Source organism: Paramisgurnus dabryanus, chromosome 4 (genome assembly GCF_030506205.2).
Source record: "Paramisgurnus dabryanus chromosome 4, PD_genome_1.1, whole genome shotgun sequence".
In the NCBI taxonomy this organism is placed as follows: Eukaryota; Metazoa; Chordata; class Actinopteri; order Cypriniformes; family Cobitidae; genus Paramisgurnus; species Paramisgurnus dabryanus.
In genome coordinates, this window is record NC_133340.1 from 21306867 (window position 1) to 21333919 (window position 27053).

General features: G+C 36.6%; 1 protein-coding gene across 1 annotated transcript; it reads right to left on the reverse strand.

Moving 5' to 3' along the window:
- Positions 1-270: 270 nt before the first annotated feature.
- LOC135760559 (adhesion G protein-coupled receptor E3-like) lies at positions 271-25830 on the reverse strand. Its single transcript, XM_065274573.2, has 13 exons — positions 25718-25830; positions 20872-21183; positions 19414-19487; positions 19157-19331; positions 18883-19002; positions 18072-18253; positions 17240-17404; positions 16878-17087; positions 16540-16772; positions 7680-7746; positions 7505-7596; positions 1748-1910; positions 271-1610 (listed from the first exon to the last, which is right to left on the reverse strand). Exons 1-13 carry the CDS (start codon positions 25794-25796, stop codon positions 1521-1523), a joined length of 1962 nt encoding a protein of 653 aa, XP_065130645.1. The 5' UTR covers positions 25797-25830; the 3' UTR covers positions 271-1520.
- Positions 25831-27053: the final 1223 nt, after the last annotated feature.

Sequence of the window (27053 nt, forward strand, 5' to 3'; positions counted from 1 at the left end):
CAACGCGCCACTGACTTTAGACTAGTTTTTTTTTGGTTAGTAGCGCAATTGTTTTTTGAAACTGCAAAATAGCATAAGAGATGGTTTGCGCCACAACACGCCTCCTTTTTGCGCTGAACCGCCCAGGGAGCGCAAGTTCATTCCCTAGTTTGCTGACGTGCATCTGTGGAGGGAAAAACCCCGCTGTGCGCCGGAGCAAAATACGAATGATACATGCGTCACTGACAAAGTCAATTGCGCTGGGTGCAAGATAGGGCCCATAATGTGATACATTCTCTGATTACATCACGTCAGAAAGAAGATTTGTCTACTAAATCATGTGTGTGGATGCTGGAATAGTTGAGCACTTGTATTTTGTTCTGACAGCAGTTAAGAAGTTAAACTTATCATCCTGGTTTAGAAAATAAAGCTGCAAGTTATAATTTTAGTTTTTTAAACAAAGATGATGAAAGAGAGGCAAATGTGAAAGATTGCAGCTTTTGGAGTCATACACCCAATGATGTTCATTTAATACTGGGGATTTTGCTGTATTCATCTATTGCATTTTGTCTTTCTTCATCATTTTAGTATTACTTTCTCCAGAAAAAATTTCCAGAAAAATTTCCAAAATGTAGTTGATTTGACACAGAATGATCCAGCAGGTGTTCACCATTAATTTCTGAATCGTCACTTCATTATCTCATTAACTTTAACACTGATTCAGTGTAAAATTTTTAACACCAGTCTTTTTTAAACACCCATCTGTGTGGATTATATATACACCAAGCAGTGTTTATTTAACACCAGGGATTTTACTGTGTACTACTTTGTTCACGTACTGTTTCTCCTACTATATAGTAGGTAAGTAGGCGGTTTCGGACCCTACTTAAGTACACGTGCCTCTGAATCTCGCGAGAAATAGTCCAAAATCATGGTAATTCTCGTCTACCATTCTACGTATACTGAGTTTTCGGGCATACTATTCCTTCGCCTAGTGATTTTTGCCTCCTATATAGTATGGCAGTATTCGGTTTCGGATTCAGCCTTCCTCTCTGCAGTTTTTATCCCACAGGCTCTTGAAGTTTGTTTCTATGGTGCTATCATTTCACACTGTGCATCTGGTCAAGATGCTCTCAATGCAATAACAGGTCATTTAGCTTTCCTAGAAGAATTAAAAAACTGACAAAAAAAGAATAATTTTGCTAAATCTCATTTACCAGCCCAGAGAATAGGCCTATAGCAGGCATATAAGAGACATAATCATTGTAAAATGAACAAAGCATTTACTAAATAATCTGAACAGTTCCTTTCTCAGTGTTCCTATACAATCCATAGTTAATAGACAATTAATGACATTATGGTACCATGCTATATAATATAGTTTGACACATAATAAGAGTTCATAAGAGATATAAAAATGATAAATGTGTAAATAAAATATGAAAAACAACACAAATTAACTCGATTATATGCACTGTATATTTGCCCTCTTAAAATAAAACACACACATTACAATTTACTAAACATGAATTATCTGGGCCTCAGTTTTTTGGGTGGGGAGAACTTATAGGGTATTTGGTTCGATGTCCGGGAAAGACAGCTCTCATCCACTTCACATACTGCTGTCTGACCTAAACAAGAGATGAGATGAGAGAAGCCATTACAGGGAAACCTTGACAAAAGATTTAATTGTTCACAGTCATACAAGATAGACAAATAACATTATGTTTTTATGGATGCTGTACACAATGAGTATGGGAAAATTTACCTCATTATTGAGGACACAGTAGACCAGGAAGATGAAGGTTCCTTGCTGTGAGTTCAGGATCAGGAAGAGAATCTCGATCATCTTACTGTTAGTAATGAAGAACCCCAGAAACCAGGGACAACCAAAAATCACAAACTGAGCTAGAGTTTTAAAAACCGTAATCCTGGAGAGAGAGAGAGAGAGAGAGAGAGAGAGAGAGAGAGAGAGAGAGAGAGAGAGAGAGAGAGAGACTTTGACTTTAAAGGTCTATTTATTTACAAATGATTAAAAAACATTAGGAGGAGAAAAAAAGTTACAAAATCAACATTTTCCAAAAAACATACAGTCAGCTACACATATACTTGCAAAGAGCCTTCAAAATTCACTTCACAAATACATTGATTTACTCCCCATTTACATTTAAACATTTCAATATCATTGACCAATTTGTAATATACAAACTCAATTTTAATACGAGATTTTAATAATCCCTTTAAAATTGACAAAACATCAGTTGACCAAAGACCATTCATTTGTTTTTTCCGTGAGAGCCATACAGCCATTTTTGCTTGCCCAAGAATAAAATTTATCAAAACATGTGCTTCCCTCCTACTTCTACTGTATTTCGGACCATATATGTAAAACACAGGAGTAAAAACTTCCCCAAGAGACTGACACCACTCTTCTTAAACATCAAACATTGGTTGAAGCCTTGCACACTTTAAAAACAGATGCAAAACTGTTTCATCTTCACCACAGAAAGGACAACCCACCCCTACCTGTGGGTCAATGTGTGCTCTGTATCTGTTTGTAGCTATAATCCCATGTACAATTCTCCACTGAAGGTCTCCAGACCTTTTTTCAATGGGTGGTTTGTACAGGGACCTCCAACTCCCTTTAGGGGAAGCACCTGGCCCAAACATCTCCTGCCATTTGCACTCTTTAACAGTCTCCAATGCATTAAGGTGCCCCACTTTAACACACAGTGCATAGATATTTTTCTTTCCAGCATCACTTAAAACTTCTAGCTGGGGTGTCTTAAAAGATAGAAGGCTACCTTCTTTTTCTTGCCATGTTACAGTCTCTGCTGAAAAAATCAGCTCTGGGAAAACACAGTTTTCTTCATCAGATGTTTCCAGCACCATTCCGTGATCATGAGGTAGAAGTTCCACCATTCGATTTAACAAATTTTGTGCCACTCTGACCGATTTCATACCCAGTTTCATAGCCAGATTCTCAGCAGTAATCCATTTTCTATTTTCTATTAAATGTCCAATTTTTGTTATTTTTGCTGCCCACATGGACTTTCTGATAGCATCTGATTTTAAAAGGTCCAAGTCCAGTGCAGAATTAAAATAAAGAGGTTCTTCTTTTAACCATAACCTCTGTAAACAGTCTATGCTCCTTGAAAACTTAAAAGATTCCCATGAACTGAAAATGGATCTGTAAAAAGAGCTCAGTCCAGACAAGTTCAGTTTATTAATATCCATCAGGAACAGGTGACGATCTAATTCCATATTTCCTGCTTTTCTCAGGAGAGCACAGGCTACTCCAGCCCAGCTCACATCTTCTCCATACAGCAGTCTCTGTACAGTCTGAAGTCTAAAGGCTTTTATTCTTGATTTAACATCAATCAGCCCCTGGCCTCCTTCCTGCACAGGGAGATGCAGTACCACCGCCTTCAACCAGTGTTGTCCTGACCAAAAGAACTCCACTAGTCATTGTTGGATTGCTTTAACCAGATCTTCAGGAGGCTCAAGTATGGTCATCTTATGCCACAAAGAAGATGCAATCAAATTATTACAAATCAGAACTCTCCCCCTGTAGGATAGTTGGGGTAGCAACCAACGCAAGCAAGACAACCGAGCACACACCTTTTCCACAAGGCCCTCCCAGTTTTTCTTTCTGTACTCTTCTGTACCTACATGCACCCCTAAATATTTAAAACCACTTCTACCCCACTGTAAGCCACCTGGGAGTGTCAGATCTGTAAAAACTCTACCACACCACAGTGCATCACTTTTACTCCAATTTACAATAGCTGAGGAGGCTTTCCCGTAACATTCTAAAGCCTCCTTTAGTGATTTAATATCATTTTGGTCTCTTATTATTACTGTAATGTCATCAGCATAGGCAGAAAGTTTAATATGAGAATCTATATTGCTAATCTGTAGACCCATTAGCTTCTTCCTTAAACTACACAGCAAAGGCTCTATCACTATACTGTATAGTTGACCTGACAATGGACAACCCTGTCTAATGCCTCTTTTAATTTTTATGGGTAAACTTAACCCACCAGCCATTTTTATCATGAGAGTTGCCTCAGTATACAGAAGTTTAACCTTGGAAATAAAAGTATCCCCAAAACCAAAAGCTTTCAACGTGTTAAAAAGAAAAACATGATCAACCCTATCAAAAGCCTTTTCCTGGTCTAAAGATAACAAACCCATATTAACATTATTACAATAGGCAAAATCAAAAACATCCCGCATTAAATGAAGATTATCTGTAATTAAGCGATTTTTTATACAGTATGACAGGTCATCGTGTATAATTTCTTTTAGTACATTATTTAATCTATTGGCCAGACACTTCGAAAAGATTTTATATTCCGTACATAAAACCGCAACCGGTCTCCAATTTTTTAATAAAGTTAAATCACCCTTCTTAGGGAGCAAAGATAAAACTGCACGCTGACAACTTGTAGAGAGAGTTCCTTCACTAAAACATTCTTTAAGTACTTTAAAATAATCATCTCCTCTAACAGACCAAAAACTCTTATAAAATTCAGTGGGTAGTCCATCCAATCCTGGAGCACGACCTACAGAGAGACTCATTACTGCTGAAGTAACTTCCGCAAAAGTAATCTCAGACTCTAAAAATTGTTTATGTTCTTCAGGTAAAACAGGGAGATCCTTTAACAGCAAGTCTCTACAATTTTCATCTGAGTTCTCAGAGGCATACAAAGCAGTATAAAAATCTACAGCAAGTCTGCGCATCTCTGTTGGATCTGAAGTAGTTTGTCCATTAATGTCCTTCAGAGAATGCATCTGTTTCTGTTGACCCGCTTTACACTCCAAGTAAAACAAATAAGTAGTTGGAGCATCCATGTCTTGAACAGTTAAAAAACGACTTCTTATAAGTGCCCCTTTAACTCTTTCATTTAAAATTGAGCTTAATTTTTTTTTCTCAGTCCACAGTTCCTTTAAATTGGCATCATCACTGGATATCATATTCTTCTCAATATCAACAATCTCTTTTTCTAGCCATTCCACAGTCTTTTTTAAACATAAAGAAGAATGGGACGTATATTTTTGACAAAAACCTCTTATATGAACTTTCCCAACTTCCCACCACTGTATAATGTTTTCAAAAAAACTTTTTTCTTTTTTCCAAGTCTCCCAGAACAATTTAAAAGCATCACAAAAATGTTTATCTCCTAAAAGTTTAGTATTAAAATGCCAATATCAACTCTTATATGTACTTTTAGCCAAAGTAATACCAAACACAACAAACTTATGATCAGAAAAAGAAGTATGAATAATACTTGTATTAACAACCCTATTTCTTAGGTTGTTAGATATATACAAACGGTCTAAACATGCAGCAGAAATTATTTCATTGTAAATTTTCACCCATGTATGTTGCTTTATAGAGGGATTATGTTCTCTCCACACATCAATAAAATTAAATTTTTTTAATTTAATTAAACTCCTGCTAAACAAGTGGCAGACAAAGCATGAGATTCCTCGCCATTTCTATCCAAAGTAAAATCAAGAGTACAGTTGAAATCTCCTCCCACAACAATAAAAACATCATCCTTTTGTTCTTGAATTAGATTTTCTAACTTTTTAAAAAAATAACTCTTTCTGCTCCAACATTAGGTGCATAAACATTTACAAACAAAAAAATGAAATTATTAATTTCAGCTTTCACAAATAAAAGTCTTCCTGTGACAACTTCATTAACTGTTAAAACTTTAGCTTTAATAATAGGGGAAAAAAGAATGGCTACACCAGCACTTAGATTTGTCCCATGACTCAATACATGTTCTCCTTTCCACCATAAGCCCCATTCACTTTCATTACTTTCAGTACTATGGGTCTCTTGCAAAAAAATAACACCTAGATCTTTCAAATGAATCATTTCTAACAATAACCCATTCTTCCTCCCATCCCTCATACCATTAATATTAAGGGAGCCCACCCGTAAAAAAGCCATAAGGTAGAGAGGAAGAAAGAAAAAACAGAAGAAAGTAAGATTGAAAGTGAGAGTCATTATAAAGCTTTAGTTTTTCCCCTCGGTAGTCTTTCCCTTTCTATTTTCTTATTCTGTCTAATAGTAGTTAAATGCTTTTTTAGACGAAACCTCTTTTGATGTGACAACTCCTCATAGCTACTCCTTTTTCTTGCACGCATCACAGAAAGAACAAACTTTTCAATATCAGGGAAATAATCACTTATCTCCATCCCTGTTTTTCCTTTAGTCGTGTCAAGAAAAGAGTTAATCTTTTCTACAGTGTACAAATCTTTTTCAATATCTCTGTGCTCATCTGACCATTGCTCACCGTCTCCCATACCATCATCAGTAAACTGTGACAACACTTCTGATTCATCAGTGAGGTTCTCCTCTAAACCCTCTGCCTGAGCTCCATCAACCACCTCACTCATATCCTCAGCCAAATTTTCATTAACATCAGTAGCAATTCCAAGCTCATTGTCAGTAGCATTTACAGGTTCATTATTAGAAACATTTCCAGCATTATCATCATCATTATCACTCACCTCTTCCTGTTCATTCACCTCTTCTGTAACTCCATCCTGTTCCTGACTTTTCTGTTCAACTCAAACATTTCTGTGTAGCTCTACAGTAACTCCTTCACCGCGAGATGTAGATGGTTGCTGATCATCTCTATGTGGACACGCGTAGCGTTTATGGCCTACACTTCCACACTCAAAACATTTCAGACTTTCAGTGCTCGCGTAAATCATATACGAGCTTTCACCGTGATTAACGCGAAACGAAACTTCCAGAGTCCGCGTGGGTGAAGTTAGAAACATATAAATCTGTCTTCTAAAAGACAACACATGCTTAAGAGACGCATGTTTGCATCCAAGTGGGATTATCTTCATAGGACTAGCAAACTTTCCCCATCTCTGCAACTCTTTAGTAATCGCGTCATTAGAGACGAACGGTGGAACATTAGAGATTGTGATTTTTGTAGCTGGAGCAGATAAAGGTGTAACGGGAACGAAAGTCTCTTTAACCCATATACCACTCAAAGTTAACTGATTTATCAGCAACTCAGATTTTAAAAACACAACAATCGCCTTATTCATACGCGATGCGGAAACAATGTTGTCAAAACCGACCTGCTCTCCGACCACTTAGAGCAGATCCTCCACAGTCACTCCCGGCTCAGGCACACACCTGCACCCGTGCCGGGCTGACAAAACTGACCCGGGAACAGACTCCATACCGGCGTCTGCAACCCGAGAAAAAAACGCGGTTAATAAACCGCGACTTTTCGGGAAAATATCCTTTTCTCAGTGTAAAAGAAAACACTAACGAGGGGAAAAAAGATATTTAGAAAAAATAGAAAAAAGCGCAGTTAAGACGCACTCGCTCTCAACGAACACACTCTCATTCACACACTCCCACCATGCACCAGAGAGAGAGAGAGAGAGAGTTTTGAAAGTCACATTATGTGAAAATAAATCAAACACTTCTGACAAAATATAAAAAACTGTTTCAAATGAAAATCAGGGTGTTTTTTACTTGGTTTGTCTGATGTGTGAAACGTCAAGGTTGAGATTTTTGAGAGTTAAGTTCAGACTGATGATGATACTGATGAAGAGAATCATGTTTATCTGCAGAAACAAAACACAGTAAAGGAACAATCACTTTCTTTTCCAGTGGTCTAAACAACAACTTGTTTGTAACTAAAACTTACTGCAAGAATGAAGCAAACAGGTCCCAAAAAACTCCAGATGAAGCCTCTCTCCACTTTAATCCAGCATCTGTTTACAGAAAAAAACACTTAGACAGCACCTACAGTATTACATTGCTAAAAACGTTATTTTGTGGTTTTTGGTATAATACAATGTATTTACGTGGTTTATGGTTCAGAAAACACATTCTTTTACCATATCAGATCAACGTACCATACATTATTGTTGCTCCATTAATCCCTGCCTTCCTCAAATGCTCTGATTTGTTACAAAGCTCATATTCTGATAAGAGCTGTGTCCCCAATTGGCCAGGCGCTGTGATTGTCTTTAATACCTCTGACTTCAGCTGGAAATGTGACGCTCCTTACCATGTTTTGAACATAAGCTCACAATGCAATGCTGACAAGAAATAAAATCGTCTTTATATCTTATCAATATGAGCTGAATCTGTTCTAGAAAATGCAGATGACCAAATTGATCGATCAACTTTGCCAGCATGGCTTGAGTAGGCCGTAACAGATTGGTAAGGATATTAAAACAATGTCTGCATTTATGATCATAGAAAGGACAAACAACAAGCGCTACTCTTGTGGTTTAGTCAGTAGTAAATTCTTTAAATATGAAAACATAGACTACTTACAGGCTGAATGTCAGATGCAGGTAAAATTATGATAATGACCGTTGTGTCCATGTAAACAGGCCAAAAAAGTAAAAAAAAAAGTAAACCCACTTAAAAAGTAAAGTGTGTTTTTGTAGTCCAAGAAAAGAGGTATACATTGAAACTATAACTTGCATGATCGATTTGTACCGTTTGCATATTGTTAATATTTACTAATCCACACTTACACACCAAAGGAAATGTAAAATCATGAATCGGATAATTCGTGCTCTTTAACTCTTTGCCTGCCAGCGTTTTTAAAAAATATTGCCAGCCAGCACAGGCATTTTTCAAGATTTTCACAAAAGTTTAATGCCTTCCAGAAAATGTTCTTCTTTAAATATATAAACATATATTATATCAAATAAAATAACAGACCATCTGCATTTAAACAACAAAAACAAAACGGAAGAGTGCCACCTGGTGAATAATAATGTTATTGCAGATTGCCGGAAATACTCGTTATTGGCAGAGAAAGAGTTAATTAAATATTCAAAAATAATGTTTTAGGTGAAAATTGTACAGGTGGGTAGATTTGAGAAAGCTATGATTCATGTACATACAAATATATGCATATTAAATATATGCATTGTTCCTTAAGTTAAATGAGCTGAGGAATGAAACTTCCTTTGATCTTCTGACATTTAAGAACTTGGCATCATTAATACACTGTGCAAATGTCTTAAACATCGGTTACACTTTATTTTGATAGTCCACTTTAGACATTCTACTAACTATAAATAACTTTGCAACTACATGTCAGCTAACTTTCAATATTTTGCAACTACACGTCAACTAACTGTCATTAGTGTATAAGTAGACTGTAAGGGTTGGGGTTAGGGAAGAGGTTTGGGTAAGTGGAATAAGTTGACATGCACGTGCAAAGATATTTATAGACAGTTGAATGTCTGTTGAGATATCATCACAATAAAGTGTTAGTAGATATTAAGCAGACATTCTAATAATTCTCTAAAGATTGGTAGTTGATAAGTAGTTGCAAAGTTACTTATAGTTAGTAAAATGTCTAAAGTGGACTATCGAAATAAAGTGTTACCTAAACATCCTCCCAATCAATAATGCAAACATTTATATAATCGTTTTCCAGAAATGAAACAAATGTTAAATTGCTGTATGTATGAAGTCACAATGAAGGTTAATTTTCATATAACCTGTCCAAGACCAAGACAACAGGCACGTTCAAGCTCAAACCGGTGTGTTATGTTTTGCTACGGTTTTTGGGTTGAATGACATGTTTCCTGGGGTCCGTTTCAGTAAGGAGGTTCAACCAACTCTGAGTTTAAACTCGAACTCTGAGTTGACTTACTCTGAGATAGTTTTCGGTTACAGAACAGCTGAACATAGTTAGTTCAATCGACTCTGAGTAGGTTGACTCTGAGTTAAGTGTGTGCACAACCACTATGAAAAGCCATCCCAGATGGCATAACAGTTGATATGTCAATGTTAACTGCATTGAATCAATATCAGGTTTGCACCCTCCATTAATATTGAAAAAACATTGAGATTTCAACAAATCACCATTATTGTGATCAGTGTTTGCTTTAGTTGGGTCCTTGACTCTTGTTATTCTCAAGTTAAATCTTTCTTTTCTTTATTTTAGTGTTTGTATGTGTTTATGTAGAAACTCATGTGCGTTGGAAAAGAAAGATGTGTTTCAAAGTTATGTTGAACCTGGTTGCTTTTTGTGAAGAAGTCAAGATTATATAAAATTAAGCTGCTTTACATGATTATGTTGATACATTTTTGACATTTATAATTGTTTTGGTTTGTAAATACACTGTGACGAGACAAACAGAAAAATTGCTGACACATTCAGACATCATTACACAGCCAACAAATCTCAACAATGGTGACAATCATCAAACAAATTCATATAAAACGATCAACTGCAATGCATGCTGGGAGTTATAAATTAGTTTAGTACTACGATGATATCCAGCATGCATTGCAGCATGAAGCTTTCTTTTGTTGATCGTCACCGTTGATGAGATTCATAGACCGATTCATGATGTCAGAGATAGATTCAGTAATTTAACTTTTTAAATGTGTTTTTGTAATCCTCAAAATAACAGACCTAACACTGTTTCCAACTAGTACTGTAAAATTTATTTTTTGCTTAACTTTAACAGTATTTCATTAGTATCATTTAGGTCAGGGGTGGGCAATTCCTGGTCCTGAGGGCCACAGCCCTGCAGAGTTTAGCTCCAACCCTAATCAAACACAGCTGAAAAATCTAATTGAAGTCTTCAGGACGCGTGATTTTTTTCCCCAAACCAGTTCAGATAGGAGTTTTACTTAAACATGAGCTCAGGGGCAGAAAGAAATTTGATTGGTTCACAAAAATGACCAATGAAAGTCCTCAACCGGAGCCTTCAAGGCAGCTTCTGCAGTGAAGCAGTTCGAGCTCACCGTTGGTCAGGTGAGTAGCGCAGATGGTTAGATAGGAATGTGACTGTTTTGAATACAGCTCGAAATGTTTCGAGCGTTTAAGTTACGTGTGTCCACGTTTTCACGTGTCCGTGGCACGACTTTCATCTTCGTGCCAGTTTCACATGTTGGTTACTCAATTGTTTTTCTTATTTTCTTACCATTGTCGTTTGGGCTTGGGGTTAGAACAACTTTCTGTTATGTTAAATGACATCCTAACCCAAAACCAACTCTAACCGCAACATCAAGTGAAAGCAGTTTAAATTTCTGACAAATAAATGTATAAACCACTGCCATTCTAACCCAAACCCAACTTCATCCTCGCGCGAAAACAGTTTAAAAATGAAAAAACCCCACAAATCTAACCCCAATCCCAAACGACAATGGTTTGAAAAAAGGAAAAAAAATTGAGTAACCATTACGTGAAACTGGCACGAAAAAGAAAGTCGTGCCATGGACACGTGAAAACGTGGTAACACGTAACTTAAACGCGCGAAACATTTCGAGCTGAATTACAAAACCAGTCACAGTCCTATCTAACCATCTGCGCTACTCACCTGACCAACGGTGAGCTCGAACTGCTTCACTGCAGAAGCTTCCTTGAAGGCTCCGGTTGAGGACTTTCATTGGTCATTTTTGTGAACCAATCAAATTTCTTTCTGCCCCTGAGCTCATGTTTAAGTAAAACTCCTATCTGAACTGGTTTGGGGAAAAAAATCAAGCCTTCAGGACTGTTTGGAAATGACATTCAGATGTGTTCGATTAAGGTTGAAACTAAACTCTGCAGGACTGTGGCCCTCGATGCCCACCCCTGATTTAGGTATATCTACAATAATTAAACTACTTGATAACATTAGATCTTTGTTTTCTTTGCAATAGCAGATGTATTTTAAAACACTATTTCTGCAGCCAAAGAAAACTTACCACTAGAACACAAGAGTAAAGGGCCCAACTAAAGCAAACACTGATCACGATAATGGTGATTTGTTGAAATTTCAAGGGGACATATTATGAAAATCTGACTTTTTCCATGTTTAACTGCTATAATTGTGTCCCCAGTGCTTCTATCAACCTAGAAAATGTGAAAAAGATCAACCCAGTAACTTAGTTTTGGTAAACCATTCTTTCCAAGCATGTGAAAAAATAGGTCATTGTAATTTGGCTCCTATTGTGATGTCAGAATAAGGTAATACCGCCCCCTTTATCTGCACTATCCAACCACAGCACTGCCATTAATTCAGCGAGAAGAGAGGGAAAAGAAGGACTTGACAGCACAATTGAGTTTCAATTACAACAAACCACCATCATTGTGATCAGGGGCGTTGCAAGCTTTTTAAAAGTGTGGGGGATGGATATATCATTTTAAATTTGATATAAACGCACCAGAAACACGCGTATGTGCACCTGGGATGGAATTAAGCCCCACACATGACACAAACACACCCTCTCTTCCTTCATAGACCTCTTTCACAAACTGTAACATTCATTTTTCATTGCTCACCTGTGAAACTTTCTCTCTCTCTTTAAACTGATGCCTCCAGCAACCTCATCTCCTAAACGAGGTGATAAAGGAATAAGGCTGTGGTACTAGCAAACCTTATTAAAACTTGAAAAGTAATATATTAAATTAATGCAAAAATATATAATGGTAATAGGCTACTGTTGTTTAATGTAAAAATTTATCAACGTCCAGCTTTCAACTTCACTTACAGGATTTCTCTTGAAAAAGGTGTCAATCTTCTCCTGCCTCTTTCTTTTCTGTATCTTATTGATACTGCGTGACAAAAAGATAATGGTAAGCTGGATAGTGACATGGGTCTGACAGGACTGTTACTGCTAAATTTAGCTACTTGTGCCCTGAAAAGCTTTTTCTCTGGTGGTCTAAATGATGTAACAATTTACCGTTTTTACATTTGAATAATATAGGCTACACTTTTCTTTCATTGTTTGCATAAGTTACCTGTTGAAGAACTATGTCATCATTTCTCATTTTTTTCTCCTCAACAAGTACAATCATACACAACAGGTAATATTAACAAAGTATTCAGCTAATCAACAAACAATGCTCAAAATATCAAATCGATTGCAATTTGTCCCTCATCCTCGTCAATTCCCTGCCTTCTTCATCACAGGTTATACATTGCATGCCACATTATCTACATGACCGAATTTAGCCAGCGGCTGAACAATAACCCAATTAGCATTAGTCCCAAACACATATCAAGCTTATTCAAAAACCTCAAAAGCATAGAGTTGATTAAAGTGTTTAATAAAGTTTTTTAAACACTCATTCAAAGTAGCCTACCTGAAAAATGGAGATGTAAATAAACAAAGTTCCCGCCTCCTCAGCGCGAGCTGACCGATCAATCTAACCCACCAAGAGAGGCGGGACTTAAGGCAGAACAGCCAATCATCAGCCGGTAACACTCAAAGCCGGCGTCATTTTTGAGAGGGGAGGGGGAGAGAATGCAGCGCAGCGCAGCAGACAGAGAGCGGCCAGAGAAACGGAGGAGGAGCGACTTTAATAAGGCGTTCTTGCAAAACTGCATAAAAAGTGTGGGTGTTGAACCCTCTCACCGGGAAAAGTGTGGGTGTTAAAACACCCACATCCCCCACGGGTGCGACGCCCCTGATTGTGATCAGTGTTTGCACTTCATCCGCTCATTTGCATTTTAAAAAACACACCCAAAACGACACATTTTTGCTCAAACCTACAAAGTGGCAATGCTAACATTTTCATCATATGACCCCTTTAAAGGGGACATATTATGAGATTTTTTTAAAGGGGACATATTATGAAAATCTGTTTTTTCCATGTTTTACTGCTATAATTGTGTTCCCAGTGCTTCTATCAACCTAGAAAATGTGAAAAAGGTCAACCCAGTAACTTAGTTTTGGTAAACCATTCTTTCCAAGCATGTGAAAAAATAGGTCATTGTAATTTGGCTCCTATTGTGATGTCAGAATAAGGTAATACCGCCCCCTTAATCTGCACTATCCAACCACAGCACTGCCATTTAGTTCAGAGAGAAAGAGAGAGAAAAGAAGGAATTGACAGCACAATTGAGTTTCAATTACAACAAACCACCATCATTGTGATCAGTGTTTGCACTTCAGCCGCTCATTTGCATTTTAAATGACACACCCAAAACCGCAGACTTTTGCTCGGACCTAGATTAAGACTTAGTTTACATCTTTAAAAAAATATCATAATATGTCCCCTTTCAATATTTTTTTCAATATTAATGGAGGGTGCAAACGTGATATTGATTCAATGGTATTAACATTGACAAATCAACAATTTTTAACATTGTTTCAATGGTTGCATGCTATCTGGGATTATCAATGGAGCGCCGATATTACGATTCACCATGACAACAGCACGTGACAAAGAGGTCTTAATCCTTTAAACTACTAAAACGGAAAGTGTTGCAAGTGTACAGCAACTACGAGCATATATTTTAAAGAAAAGAGTTGTTGTTGGAAATTGCTACTCTAATAAATGTGTACATTTAATTTTTCATCACGGTTAAAATATCAGAATAAACGGAGTACTGTATGTTATCATATTCTTTTTTTATGCATGCAATCCTATGGACAAAAAGATGACAGCAGCTCAGCTACAAATGAAATAAGGCATAACACTTGGGCATAAAAGGCTACAAACTTTACAAATATTTGTCATGAATAAAACAGAACTACACCAAGGCGAGATTCAAACTTAGCTTCGCCGACAGCACGTACGTCCTGACCATAGCACACACCACTACCCACTAGACCAGCGATAATGATGAGTGGATATATAAGAAATGTAAAGACAACTTTTCAGATGTAAGGGCATGGCCATAAAGGCTGATATTACTCACGTAAGCATATCTAAAAGTGGATATGACATAAGTGTAACTTTCTACAAATAAATGCAACATTATCATCTACAGGATCCTCTATAAAAGTACATGACATTTTAGTCACTTAGACGGTCTATGCACCAAGTATATCGCATTAGCTTTACAAGTCATTTCAATATACCGTTTTAACTTTTTAGTTGAAAGTTTAGTGTAATATATAAAAAAATATTAAGTAGTAAGTTAAAATGGTTTGCACTGGCAATTTAATTATAACTTAAAGACAAATTTTTTTTACAGTGTATTTAATAAAAATGTGCGCATTGAATGAATGTACTAAAGCAACTAACACGATTAAACACCGTTACTCCTTTAAAAATGGGGAGGAGACCACAAGAAACTCAGAGTTTACAAGATAAAACCTGCTCCCGACCAGGTTAGGTTCAGAGAGTATGTTACTCCGGAAACAGACTCTGAGTATAAGTTACCTCTCCTTCTGAAACAGGCTTGACTTTCCCCGCTGTCTTAGGTTTAACCTACCTCCCATTTTGAAACGGAAAACTCAGAGTTTCCCTCAATTTAGGGTTAACATACTCAGAGTTTTCATTTAACCACCTTTACTGAAACGGGCCTCTCGGGCCTCATTTATAAAGCATGTGTACGCACAGATTTGATCGTAAAGTGTGCGTACGAAAAAATCCACGGCAAAGTTCATATTTATAAAAACTGTCTTTGACGTGGAAAAGTGCTTAGCGCCACGTCAGGGTCTGAGCAGAAGTACGCACTTTTGTTTGTCTGATTGCTGCAGGTTTTTGGAAATATAAACAATTCTTGCTGTTTGAAATTCGGTTTAAACATTGACAAGCGCTCTTTTCTATGTCTATGACTTAATTAGGCGTTGTTTAAAGGCAAGAGATCTGAAACTGCTCGGCTGCGTGCACGAGTTCAAGTTCATTTGCGATTTATAGATTTGAAAGGAGTACGCGCGTTTTCTGCGCGCACGTTCGGTTTTCTCACACGTAAGCATTTTTGATAAATGATCGTAACATAAAATTTTATAAATGAGGCCCCTGTTGTGCATCGGTGTGCAACAGGGTATGAGATATGTTTTTTCTTGTTTGGTGGGTGTGTCAGAGCAGCAGTCCAATTAGCAGCAACATGTAAATAAACCACATGGTATGGGACAGCTTGCACAAATGGGTTTGGAATGTTGTCTTTCATTCTGGACAGCAAGGACTGTGATTGTAACATTGGATGTATTTTACAGTATTAAAGACATAACAATTTCATCAGGCTCCAAAACATTTAAAAAGAACACAAAGAATGGCCTTCCCAGCTACTGTAGTTGCAACTCTTGCGGCATCAGAACAGGTTGTTCAACGCATCACTGTTTCTGTTTAAAAAAAAAAGTTGTGCAACATTTTGTCAGTGCTGAACGCAGCCCACATCATTGTATTGTTGCCTCTGCCACTGGTGAGTGGGGACAGCGCTTGGGAACGGTTCAAGATAACCATGCCAAACGTGAGTGCGCCCTTAGACTATTTCAGTCAGAGGGTGAAAAGTGTGTGGAAAAGGTCATAACTTAACATACTCAATTTTGTGTGTTTTTCAGCAAATACATTAAAGAGCACCTATTATCCGAATCACAATTTTACATTTCCTTTGTGTGTAAGTGTGTATTAGTACATGTTAAATATATGCAAATTCCCATGTGTTTTGAACCATAAACTACTCAAACAAATTGTATTACACAAAATAAACAAAATGGCATTGTTTTAGCAAATGTAATGGGTGCTCTTTAAGTAATCATAAGTACCTCTGGGAACAAAAAGTAATAGAAAAAAATCAGGTTATGACCCCTTTAAGATGTAATTTCTTGAATCCAATCAACTGACCAATCCTCTTTATACATACTTTTCACTGCCGTAGCCTTCAGGAACCAGTCCAGCAGACACGCCCACTATAACAAAATCAATCGCATAACCAATCACAATCAAGAATCCCTTGTTAAGCATCGCCCTCTGTCTTGAGCTGATCTGTGATATGTTCTTCACACAGATGAAGAGCAGCACAGCTTCAATGAACATCCACACAAAGCAGGAGAGAAAGAAGAAGTGAAGAGCTCCTGATATCACAGCACACAACTCCTGAAGACAGAGTTTAAACAATGAAAATGATTTTATGTTTTCCAGTAACTTCTTACTAACTAGTTAAACTAAAGATGTTGGTATTCTGTAATCAAAAGTTCTCACCTTGTGAGGTTTTATGAGATTGATGAATTGTTGTGTGAGTAAGAACAGAAGATGAGCAGACAGCAGACTGATGCAGAGGTTGATTCGAGCTACATTGTTCACTCCAGGTTTCCATCGACAGAAAGCAAAAGTCAACAGAGCCAAACTAGTAAACACCAGACACACGATCACAAACACCATATTCATCGACTCCATCGGCTGACTATTATCCTGAGAAAATATGTCACGATACAATGTGTTAACTCTGCTGCCGTCTTTTGAGTTAGCAGTGTATAGAGTGTTTTTAATTCTTGACAGGGTTTTAGTCTACATTAAATGTTTTCTTACTTTATTTAAGTCACATCTGTGTTAAGTTGTCTTACCTCTGATGGGCTTCTGCTGGTTTGCATGATGAGAGCGAATGTTGACAGATGAACACATGAACACACGGTGTAGCTGCTGTTGATCTTTACAACAGAACAACCATCTACAATCCACTCACTGATGTTCCAGTACACACAGGAAAGATTTCCACTGTCGTTTATTTTCTTTACAGTGAAGAAAAGTACATGTGTGTCAGGCATGACTCCAATGTTCACATAAAAGATATCACAAAATCTGTGCACAAACAACAGCAGTTGAAGTTTCAGGAGGACACAGCGTCTTGTTCCCCCTCTCACTGCAGCAGCAACTTAATGCAAACATTTTACCCAACAACCTTGAAAACATCACATGGAACTGAAATATACATTTACACTGGACTAAATAAAACCAAACTACCTGACACACTTTTCAGTTGTGGTACTGTTGCATAGTTTGTAGCTATGATGTTTGCTGCATTGCTTTATTTTACACCAAAACTCTATCTGGAGTTATCTGAAGAGTTTGCTTCGACTCAAGCAACTATAGGAAGTGCATTATGTAAGGAATAATTGACAAAAAAAAAAATAATGCACACCCGTGGAACATTTCTCAACCAATCAAAATAAAGCTTTCAACAGCCTCATGGTATAAACAATAATACGTGTAATAGCCAGCGTGATACTAATTCATACTAATTCACATAAACTGAACCCCAGATCATCATCTCTAACAGACATAATTTTAACCAAAATATTTTTTGTGTATCCCAATGCCACACTAACTGGAGATGTTTGAAATTCCTCTTCATATTACATTACATTGCATGCGTATAAGTCAATGAGAGTAACTCACTCTGATGTGTCTGAGGGTGAAGTTGACTGGTTTGGTGAGGGTTTTGTTGGTGGTTTTAGGAAGAGTAGCAGAGATGACAGTGGACATCATGGTTTTAACTGTGTTATCTGATGTGTTGAAAAAGTCTGGTTTCAGTAGGTCCTCCATTGTGCTGTAGCTCATGAAAGCCACGGCAGCTGATCCTGCAACAGATTCCAGGACAGTCCAATTTCATTGACATTTTAATACAAAGTGAGTCGCAGGTGTACGGTGAACAGATTTAACAGAGTGAAATATGGGACAGATAGGCACCCCCACCCCACAACATAAATCAGTATCAACACACATTCAAGAGGTGCTGAATAATGTTTCTGCTGATGTGTGTAAAAAGCTTGCAGAAGGTAAGAATGATGTAAGAAATGCTGTTTTAGTGTCCATGGATCTACACTTCCAATTTTTACCTAAAACAGTAAACCATCTGGGGACTTTATGGATACTCATTTTAACAAACTATGATTTGGGACATACTCATTTTTATTACAAATTGCAGATGGGACACAGGGATGGAAATGGCATGGCTTATATATAAAAGACAGGAAGTAACTGAAGATGGAAAAAGAATGTCCAAAGTCCAGATTCAGAGAGGGGGGCACCTGGTGGCAGGATGAATAGGTGCACTCCCATTTATTACCACAAAAAGTCACATGCTAGGCTGGGTAAATTATGGGGTAATTTATATATATATATATTTTAACCATGTATATATCTGCTCTCTGACAATAATTATTGGCTGTGTTGAAATTCTTTAAATCACAAGAATATTATTGCATACCTAAATTCAAATTGTTCCTGGCGATCCCAATAAGATCAATGTCTATAGAAGCATTTAATGTGTTGAGCTGAGGGATTTTATCAAGGTTGGCCTGTGGTCCAACCACAAACACGTGTGCCTCTGATTTAAAATAAACAAAGAAACAAACAAACACAAATTTTATGTTATCCAGAATATCATGAGCATGACTTCAGTTACATTATATATGTTTTACATCTATAGTTCTATAATTACATTAAATGATATTTTAGTGATGGTTGTGTTTGTCTCTTACCCACAGCTGCACGAGTGAAACTGACATTGGCATAGGTGTTTGTTGACTTCACCAACGTTGACACAAGCTTCTCACTGACTTTTAACACATCTGACGCTTGTTTCTTTGGGTCATCTGATGATGTGTTTATCTTCTCTGAAGTGCTGAAAACCTTGTCCATGTCCATGGTAACATTCTAAATCAGCAAATAAGAAAATAGCCATACTTAAATAAATCAACATATATTTAATTTGATAATTTGTCTTTGATAGATTTACCGTTAAATCGAGAACTGTAATTTTCTCTAGCTGGTCAAGGAGATTCTGTATATATGAAGTTTCCTGTGGAAAAACTGGCAACAAAATGACAAACGTCAAAAGTCCAACTAAAACAAACACTGGTCATCATAATGGAGACTTAAAGGGGTCATATGATGAAAATGTTAGCATTGCCACTTTGTAGGTTTGAGCAAAAATGTGTCGTTTTGGGTGTGTTTTTTAAAATGCAAATGAGCGGATGAAGTGCAAACACTGATCACAATGATGGTGGTTTGTTGTAATTCAAACTCTATTGTGCTGTCAAGTCCAAAAATGTGTCGTTTTGGGTGTGTTTTTTAAAATGCAAATGAGCGGATAAAGTGCAAACACGGATCACAATGATGGTGGTTTGTTGTAATTCAAACTCAATTGTGCTGTCAAGTTACTTTCTCTTTCTTTCTCTCTGCACTAAACGGCACTGCAGTGGTTGGATAGTGCAGATTAAGGGGGCGGTATTATTCTAATAAGATATCCTTATGACATCATAATGAAAGCCAAATTTCAATGACCTATTTTTGCTCACACTTACAAAGTGGCAATGCTAACATTTTCATCATATGACCCCTTTAAACACAAGTGTGATCCATTTTGAGTTGTTGTGTTCAAGTAGTGACACTTGTGCTTTAATTGTGTTTTACTTTTGTCACCGTTGTGTTCACCATTTTGCAGCACGGGTGCATCACAATGAAAATGTGTTGGCAAGTTGTGTCTAAACAGGTGAAAAGTGCTTATGGTTTTGCCAAAGAGTGACTGATTCAATTAGTGGGTTCAGGCAACTGAGTATTTGGTTCAGACAATATGGTTTTGTGGTTTAGCAATTGAGAAAAACTGTAGAACATGACATTGTCAAAACGTTTAAAAATAGTAAAATGTATCATTCCTCTAGCGTTCAGACAACCCAGAAACATAGAACATGAAGAAAACTGGACAATTTTTACGTTGACAGAACGTTTTTGGGAACGTTGGGAACTTTTTGAGGAAAGTTCTTAGAACTTTTTTTCTTTTAACTGGAAAGACATGCAAATCTAATCAAATGTACATAACATGTAAAAAAATATGATAAAATTTACTAAAGTGCTGAAAACTGATTGGCCACTGTGAATCCAATCTATGAATTAATGTAAGATTATGACCTTTGAATGACAAATGAAAATGACATCAGCAAAGGGTGCATGAAAAACACATGTAATATTACTCATACAGACATCACAAGCCCATCTCCATCTAAAGGTAAAATTATGTCATCAGGTGCGGGAGAGAATTATCTACTCGTGAAGGGATAAGATTCAGTCTCTGATGATGGAGTTTTCTGAGGTGTGTTTGTGTTTTTGTCTGCTTTTGTGTGTGTGCTAGTCATACACAACTGAAACGAAATATTTTACAGTGAAGAAGATTTACACCAAATATTGTTATTTTTACCTTTATATACTTTCAGATTGACCTTGTTATATGTGTCTTGAACCAATCTTCTCACTCTACACCAGTAAATCCCAGAGTCTGACTCCTCTAGATCAGTGATGGTCACTGTGAACGTTCCTTTCCCCAAATCCTTCAGTCTTATTCTCCCATTAGAAGTCTGATCAGATGATACTAGAATATCTTTATTATTACATGGATCTCTGCAGAAATACTTCTTGTTATCTGAAGCCCAAAAATGAGTACAGGTAATTGTGACTTGATCTCCTTCATGATTCTTTATGATAATCTCATCAGCAGCTGAATGGTCAAACCCTGATGAATTAAAAAAGTAACATATTAACTCCAATGCACACAGTATGATATCTTTCTTAATGCTTTTCTTTATTTTTAATGTATTAAAATAATGTAAAAGTTTTTTATGGTACCGGTTTAACATCAGTTACACAGACCTTTCATTGTTACAGTCTGTTTTCAGTGTGTTTTAATGCTACATTTATTAGCATTCAGTATGAAAACTTTTTTATATATCATCATATTGCAAGTTTGATATGTCACACAGACACAGTATACACAGTAAATTCCCTGGTGTTAATTTAACACCGGTCGGTGTTCATATGGGAACCACCGGCAGGGTGTTAAAAGTAACTCTGAAGCAGTGTTAAAGTTAATAAGATAATGAGGTGATGATTTGAGTGAGGATTATTTGATTGTTGAAGACACCTGATGATAATAAATCACTGAAGGACAAAAAATACAAGAACTACAGCTGACTTCCAGCCACTTCCTTATAAAAATCAATGAAGAAAAAACAAAATATTAAATGCAATAGATGAAATCCCCAGAGTTAAATGAACACTGTGTGTGTATATATGACTCCACCTTACAGAGTGTAAAAAAGTAGCACTGAAGCAGAGTTAAAAGCTGCATTCTTTCACTTTTGCCCTCTTATCATCATATTTGTTTGAAAACGAAAATTACACCTTGCTTGTAGTTACATGGATGATAAGTTTAACTTCTATACAACTGCTGTAAATCTGGTTAAAAAAGGAAGTCACCATTGTGTCGATTAGTGTTTCCTTTAGTTAGGCACTTGGGTCTTGAAGTTTAGTATTAGTTTTCTTCTGTTCATCAGGACAGTGTGTTTATAAAACACATCTGTTAGATCAGAAGAGGATGAGATGAATAATGTCTTAAACTCTTGCTATACTAATTTTTATTAAAGTATATGTTTTGCGTTCCAATTGAACAATTAATACTTGAGTAATGCTGTGTAATTTTATTGGCTGTACTGCAAGCATCTATATAATCTTAAGTATAAAATTTAAAACACAAATTGAATCTATGATATTAAACAGCAACACTGAGACATCAACAATCAGCATATAAAACACAATCATGGTGACAATCAACAACAAAGCTTCATTCTGCAATGCATGCTGGGTAACAGGATTGTATAAAGCTCATTCATAACTCCCATCATACATTGCAACATAAAATTGTACGGCTCTCTTACCATTTACTGTCACCATTGTTGAGATTTGTATCCGAAGTGTTAATGTCTCTCTTGAGCAAAACATAATAATAATAAAAACTACAGCAATCTTAGTCAGAGCAGTGTTATATGTAAAGATCATGTGTTTTGCATACTTCATTTCTTTATCATTTGATTATAAACTCAGGTTTTAATAATTGGTAGTTTATTTTATAAACAAACATCATCAGATGCTCTGAAAGAGTTTCCGTTATATCAAGCAACGAACAAGCGATCTCAACAAAAACACTGTTGCAATTGCAACAAGAGGAGAGTTAGTTCAGTGAAGGTCAGGAGACAAATGACTAAAGGCAACATTAATCACCATAATGGTGACTTCAAATTAATCTAAAACAAACACAAACTTGAGATTTAATGTGATACATTTTGTGGTAAATGTCTATTTTGACTTGTGATTACACTCTCGTCAGAAAGAAGATTTGTTTACTAAATCACGTGTGTGGATGCTGGAATAGTTGAGCACTTATATTTTGTTTTTGACGTTTGAAGTTATATAAGTTTTCGAACAGAGATGATGATAGAGAGGCAAAAGTGAAAGATTGCAGCTTTTAACTCTGCTTCAGTGTTACTTTTTAACACTCTAAAAAAGATGGAGCCATATATACACCCAGCAGTGTTTATTTAACTGGGGACTTTGCTGTATTCATCTATTGCATTTCATATTTTGTCTTTTTATCATTTTAGTATTAATTTCTCCAGAAAAAGAGTAATCAAATCAAAATTTCCAAAAATGTAGTTGATTTGACACAGAATGACCAGCAGGTGTTCACCATTAATGTCTTACTCTCACTTCATTATCTCATTAACTTCAACACTGCTTCAGTGTTACATTTTTAACACCAGTCTTTTTACACACCCATCTGGGAGTGGATTATATATACACCCACAGTGTTTATTTAACACCGGGGATTTTGCTGTGCTGTGCATTCAGCCTGAATTTAGTTACACAATCAAACCAACATGCAACTGCACATTTTCATTTTTTCTCAATGTTTTCATGTGAACAGATGATCTCTCTGCAAAAATGTGTCGTTTTGGGTGTGTTTTTTAAAATGCAAATGAGCGGATGAAGTGCAAACACTGATCGCAATGATGGTGGTTTGTTGTAATTCAAACTCAATTGTGCTGTCAAGTCCTTCTTTTCTCTCTCTTTCTCTCTGCACTAAATAGCAGTGCAGTGGTTGGATAGTGCAGATTAAGGGGGCGGTATTATTCTAATAAGATATCCTTATGACATCATAATGAAAGCCAAATTTCAATGACCTATTTTGCTCACACCTACAAAGTGGCAATGCTTACATTTTCATACAATGGCCCCTTTAATTTAAAGGGGTCATAACGTGAAAATCAGACTTTTTCCATGTTCAAGTGCTATAATTGGGTCCCTAGTGCTTCTAGCAACTTAGAAAATGTGATAAAGATCAACCCAGTAATTTTGTTTGGGTAAGCCATTTTCTGCAAGCGTGTGAAAAATTAGGTTGTTCAGATTTTGCCTGTTTTGTGAGGTAGGTAGCAAGGTGAATTACAATAATACCGCCCCCTTTATCTGCAATATCCAACCACAGCACTGCCATAGTGCAGAGAGAAAGAGAAAGAAAGAAGAAATACTTGAAAGCACAATTGAGTTTCAATTACAACAAACCACCATCATTGTGATCAGTGTTTGCATTTCATCCACTCATTTGCATTTTAAATGACACACCCAAAAACTGCACACTTTTGCTCAGGCCTACAATTAGCAATTTTAACATGCTGTAATAAATTATCTGTGAAGTATTATGAGCTAAAACTTCACATACACACTCTGGGGATCCCAAAGATTTCTTTCATATCTTAATTTTTTTTATAATATGACCCCTTTAACACTGGGAGTTTTACTGTGAACCTATAGGCAAATTATGGTTTAGTTTTGTCTAAACAGCATTACAGTTGTATGATTTATTGCAGGACCTCAAAATATTGTGCCGACCTGCCTTCATGTTAACCAAACTTATACACAGCAAAAAGTCCAGTGTTAAATGATCTCTCACAGAGTTGATTTTAACACTTTTTTTGTAAACTTTAAATAGCTCCACACTTATCAGAGTTAAATGAACACAGTTACAGTTTTAAAACTACAGGCCAGAGTTTCTTTGTCTCACAAAAGTGTTAATGGATCACATCATGAGATTTTTAAGTTGTAAAATAAGTCTTTGGTTTACCCAGAGTACATACATGAAGTTTTAGCTCTAAATACACACCTAATTTATTACAACATGTTAAAATTACCACCCAATAAACAGCAAAACCAGCAGTGTTAAATGTACACTCCTGGGGCCTCATTTATAAAATGCTGCGTAAAAGACATCCTACATTTGATCTTACAATCATTTATCAAAAATGCGTAGGTGTGATTCATAAACCGAACGTACGCGCAGAAAACGCGCGTACCCCTTTCAAACATATTAATCGCAAATGAACTTGAACTTGTGCGCGCAGCCGAGCAGTTTCAGATCTTCGCCTTTAAACGATGCCTTATTAATGTCATAGACATATAAAAGAGCACTTGTCAATGTTTAAACACAATTTCGAGCAGCAAGAATGGCTTATATTTCCAAAAACCTTCAGCAATCAGACAAGCAAAAGTGCGTACGTCTGCTCAGACCCTGACGTGGTGCTAAGCACTTTTCCACGTCAAAGACAGTTTTTATAAATATGGACTTTGCCGTGAATTTTTGCTTACGCACACTTTACGATCAAATCTGTGCGTACGCACGCTTTATAAATGAGGCCCCTGGTGTTTACGTGAGTACCATCAGACCTGGTTATACCCATACAGTGTACATTTAACACCGGTAATTTTGCTGTGTAGATAAAAGCAAAAATTTGCCATTTTTAGGTGTGTCCTTTAAAATGCAAATGAGCTTATGAAATGCAAACACTGATGGCAGTGATAGTGATAGCCATCAAACTCTACAAGTAAGATGTAACATGCAATTTTAGGTTTCAAACAGAAATGGTGATAGATAGGATAAAGTCACAGATTGCATTACAGGAGCATTTACATTTTTAATGATTTTACGGAAGAGTGAAATGTGTGTGCGGAGTGCAGTTACATCTCTGAGTTGGGATAAAACTGGCATGATTAACTCGATCAATTAACTTCAACTCTGAACATCAATTTACTCTAAATATGTTTCATTTACTCTTTAGGTTTTGATTTCAACTCAAAAATGTTTAACGCTGAAATTTTAACTTTCCAATTTCTGCAGTGTACCATCACACTACTGAGACATAAATACACACAAAACTGACCTGACAGACAAATCCAGATGCACACAGCATAGACGAACTTCATTTTTGATGCGTACATCTTCCAGCAAGACCAGTTCATCAGCAATTCAAGTTAGACTGAACTGTGTTTTTTTACTCACAGAAACCGCATAAAAGTAATCGCTTGCAAAACTTCCTTTATCTTGCGTGTAGACACAACTTTTTTTTACACATTTGAAGTCAGTGTTGGTGCTTCCTGATGTAATGGTTAAGAATTAGATCTAAAATGAGCAGTCTGATCTGAGATCAGTGTGATATAAACACTCATCAGTGTGTCAGGAAGGAACAGATGAGCACAAAAATAAAATTGCAAAGATGACAGAAGAAATAAATAGTTTGGAACTGAAACTAAACATTGGAGGTGACATTTGGCATCAGTATTTATTTGTTACATACTTTCAAAAGCACATTTCACAAACAAATTGTTGTACAATATGCCATGCTATTATGTATAAATGTACTTGTTTTTCTAACACAGTAGATGGGTTTCCATCCAAACGTGAAGCATATATATAGTTTTAATTTGCAAAGAAAAAGAAAAACAATCAATTGTGAATTAGGGGCGTTTCCATCAAGTTGTTCGAGCAAATGACTGTGGTATTGCCCAGCCAACACTGCAAGGTGGCGCCCATGTGGGCCCAATATGGGTTTGTCTACTATGGCACCACCTTAATTTGCCCACATGAATTTGATGTAGAATCTGAGTGGGGCTTATGTGGGGCCCAGCTGGGCAATATACAAAGGACCCATATTGCCCCCTTTAAAGGGGTCATAGCATGAAAATGTTAGCATTGCCACTTTGTAGGTTTGAGCAAAAATGTGTCGTTTTGGGTGTGTCTTTTAAAATGCAAATGAGCTGATGAAGTGCAAACACTGATCACAATGATGGTGGTTTGATGCAATTCAAACTCAATTGTGCTGTGAATTATTTTTTCTCGCTTTCTCTCTGCACTAAATGGCAGTGCTGTGGTTGGATAGTGTACATTAAGGGGGCGGTATTATTCTAATAAGATACCCTTATGACATCATAATGAAAGCCAAATTTCAATGACCTATTTTTGCTCACACCTACAAAGTGGCAATGCTAACATTTTCACGCCATGGCCCCTTTAATGAAGCCCACATAAATACCAGGGTCCAGTATGGGTTTTTAATGTGTACTGGACTGGTTCCTTGTTATGTAATAATTATACGTTTAATGCTTAATTGTAATTTATCTTATATATTTATTTAAATAATATGTTTGATTTAAATTGATAACCGATAAAAGCAACCTAATTTCGGTTTGGTAAATATCCGTTTTCAGCATAACTATTTA

Coding starts and splice junctions, on each gene's coding strand:
- LOC135760559 (XM_065274573.2), bottom strand. CDS start 25,796: ATGAACTGGTCTTGCTGGAAGATGTACGCATCAAAAATGAAGTTCGTC. Junction 18,254..18,882: donor CAGGAACAATTTGAATTTAG/GTATGCAATAAT, acceptor AATCTGTTGCAG/GATCAGCTGCCGTGGCTTTC. Junction 1,911..7,504: donor TCACACATCAGACAAACCAA/GTAAAAAACACC, acceptor CTCTCTCTCCAG/GATTACGGTTTTTAAAACTC.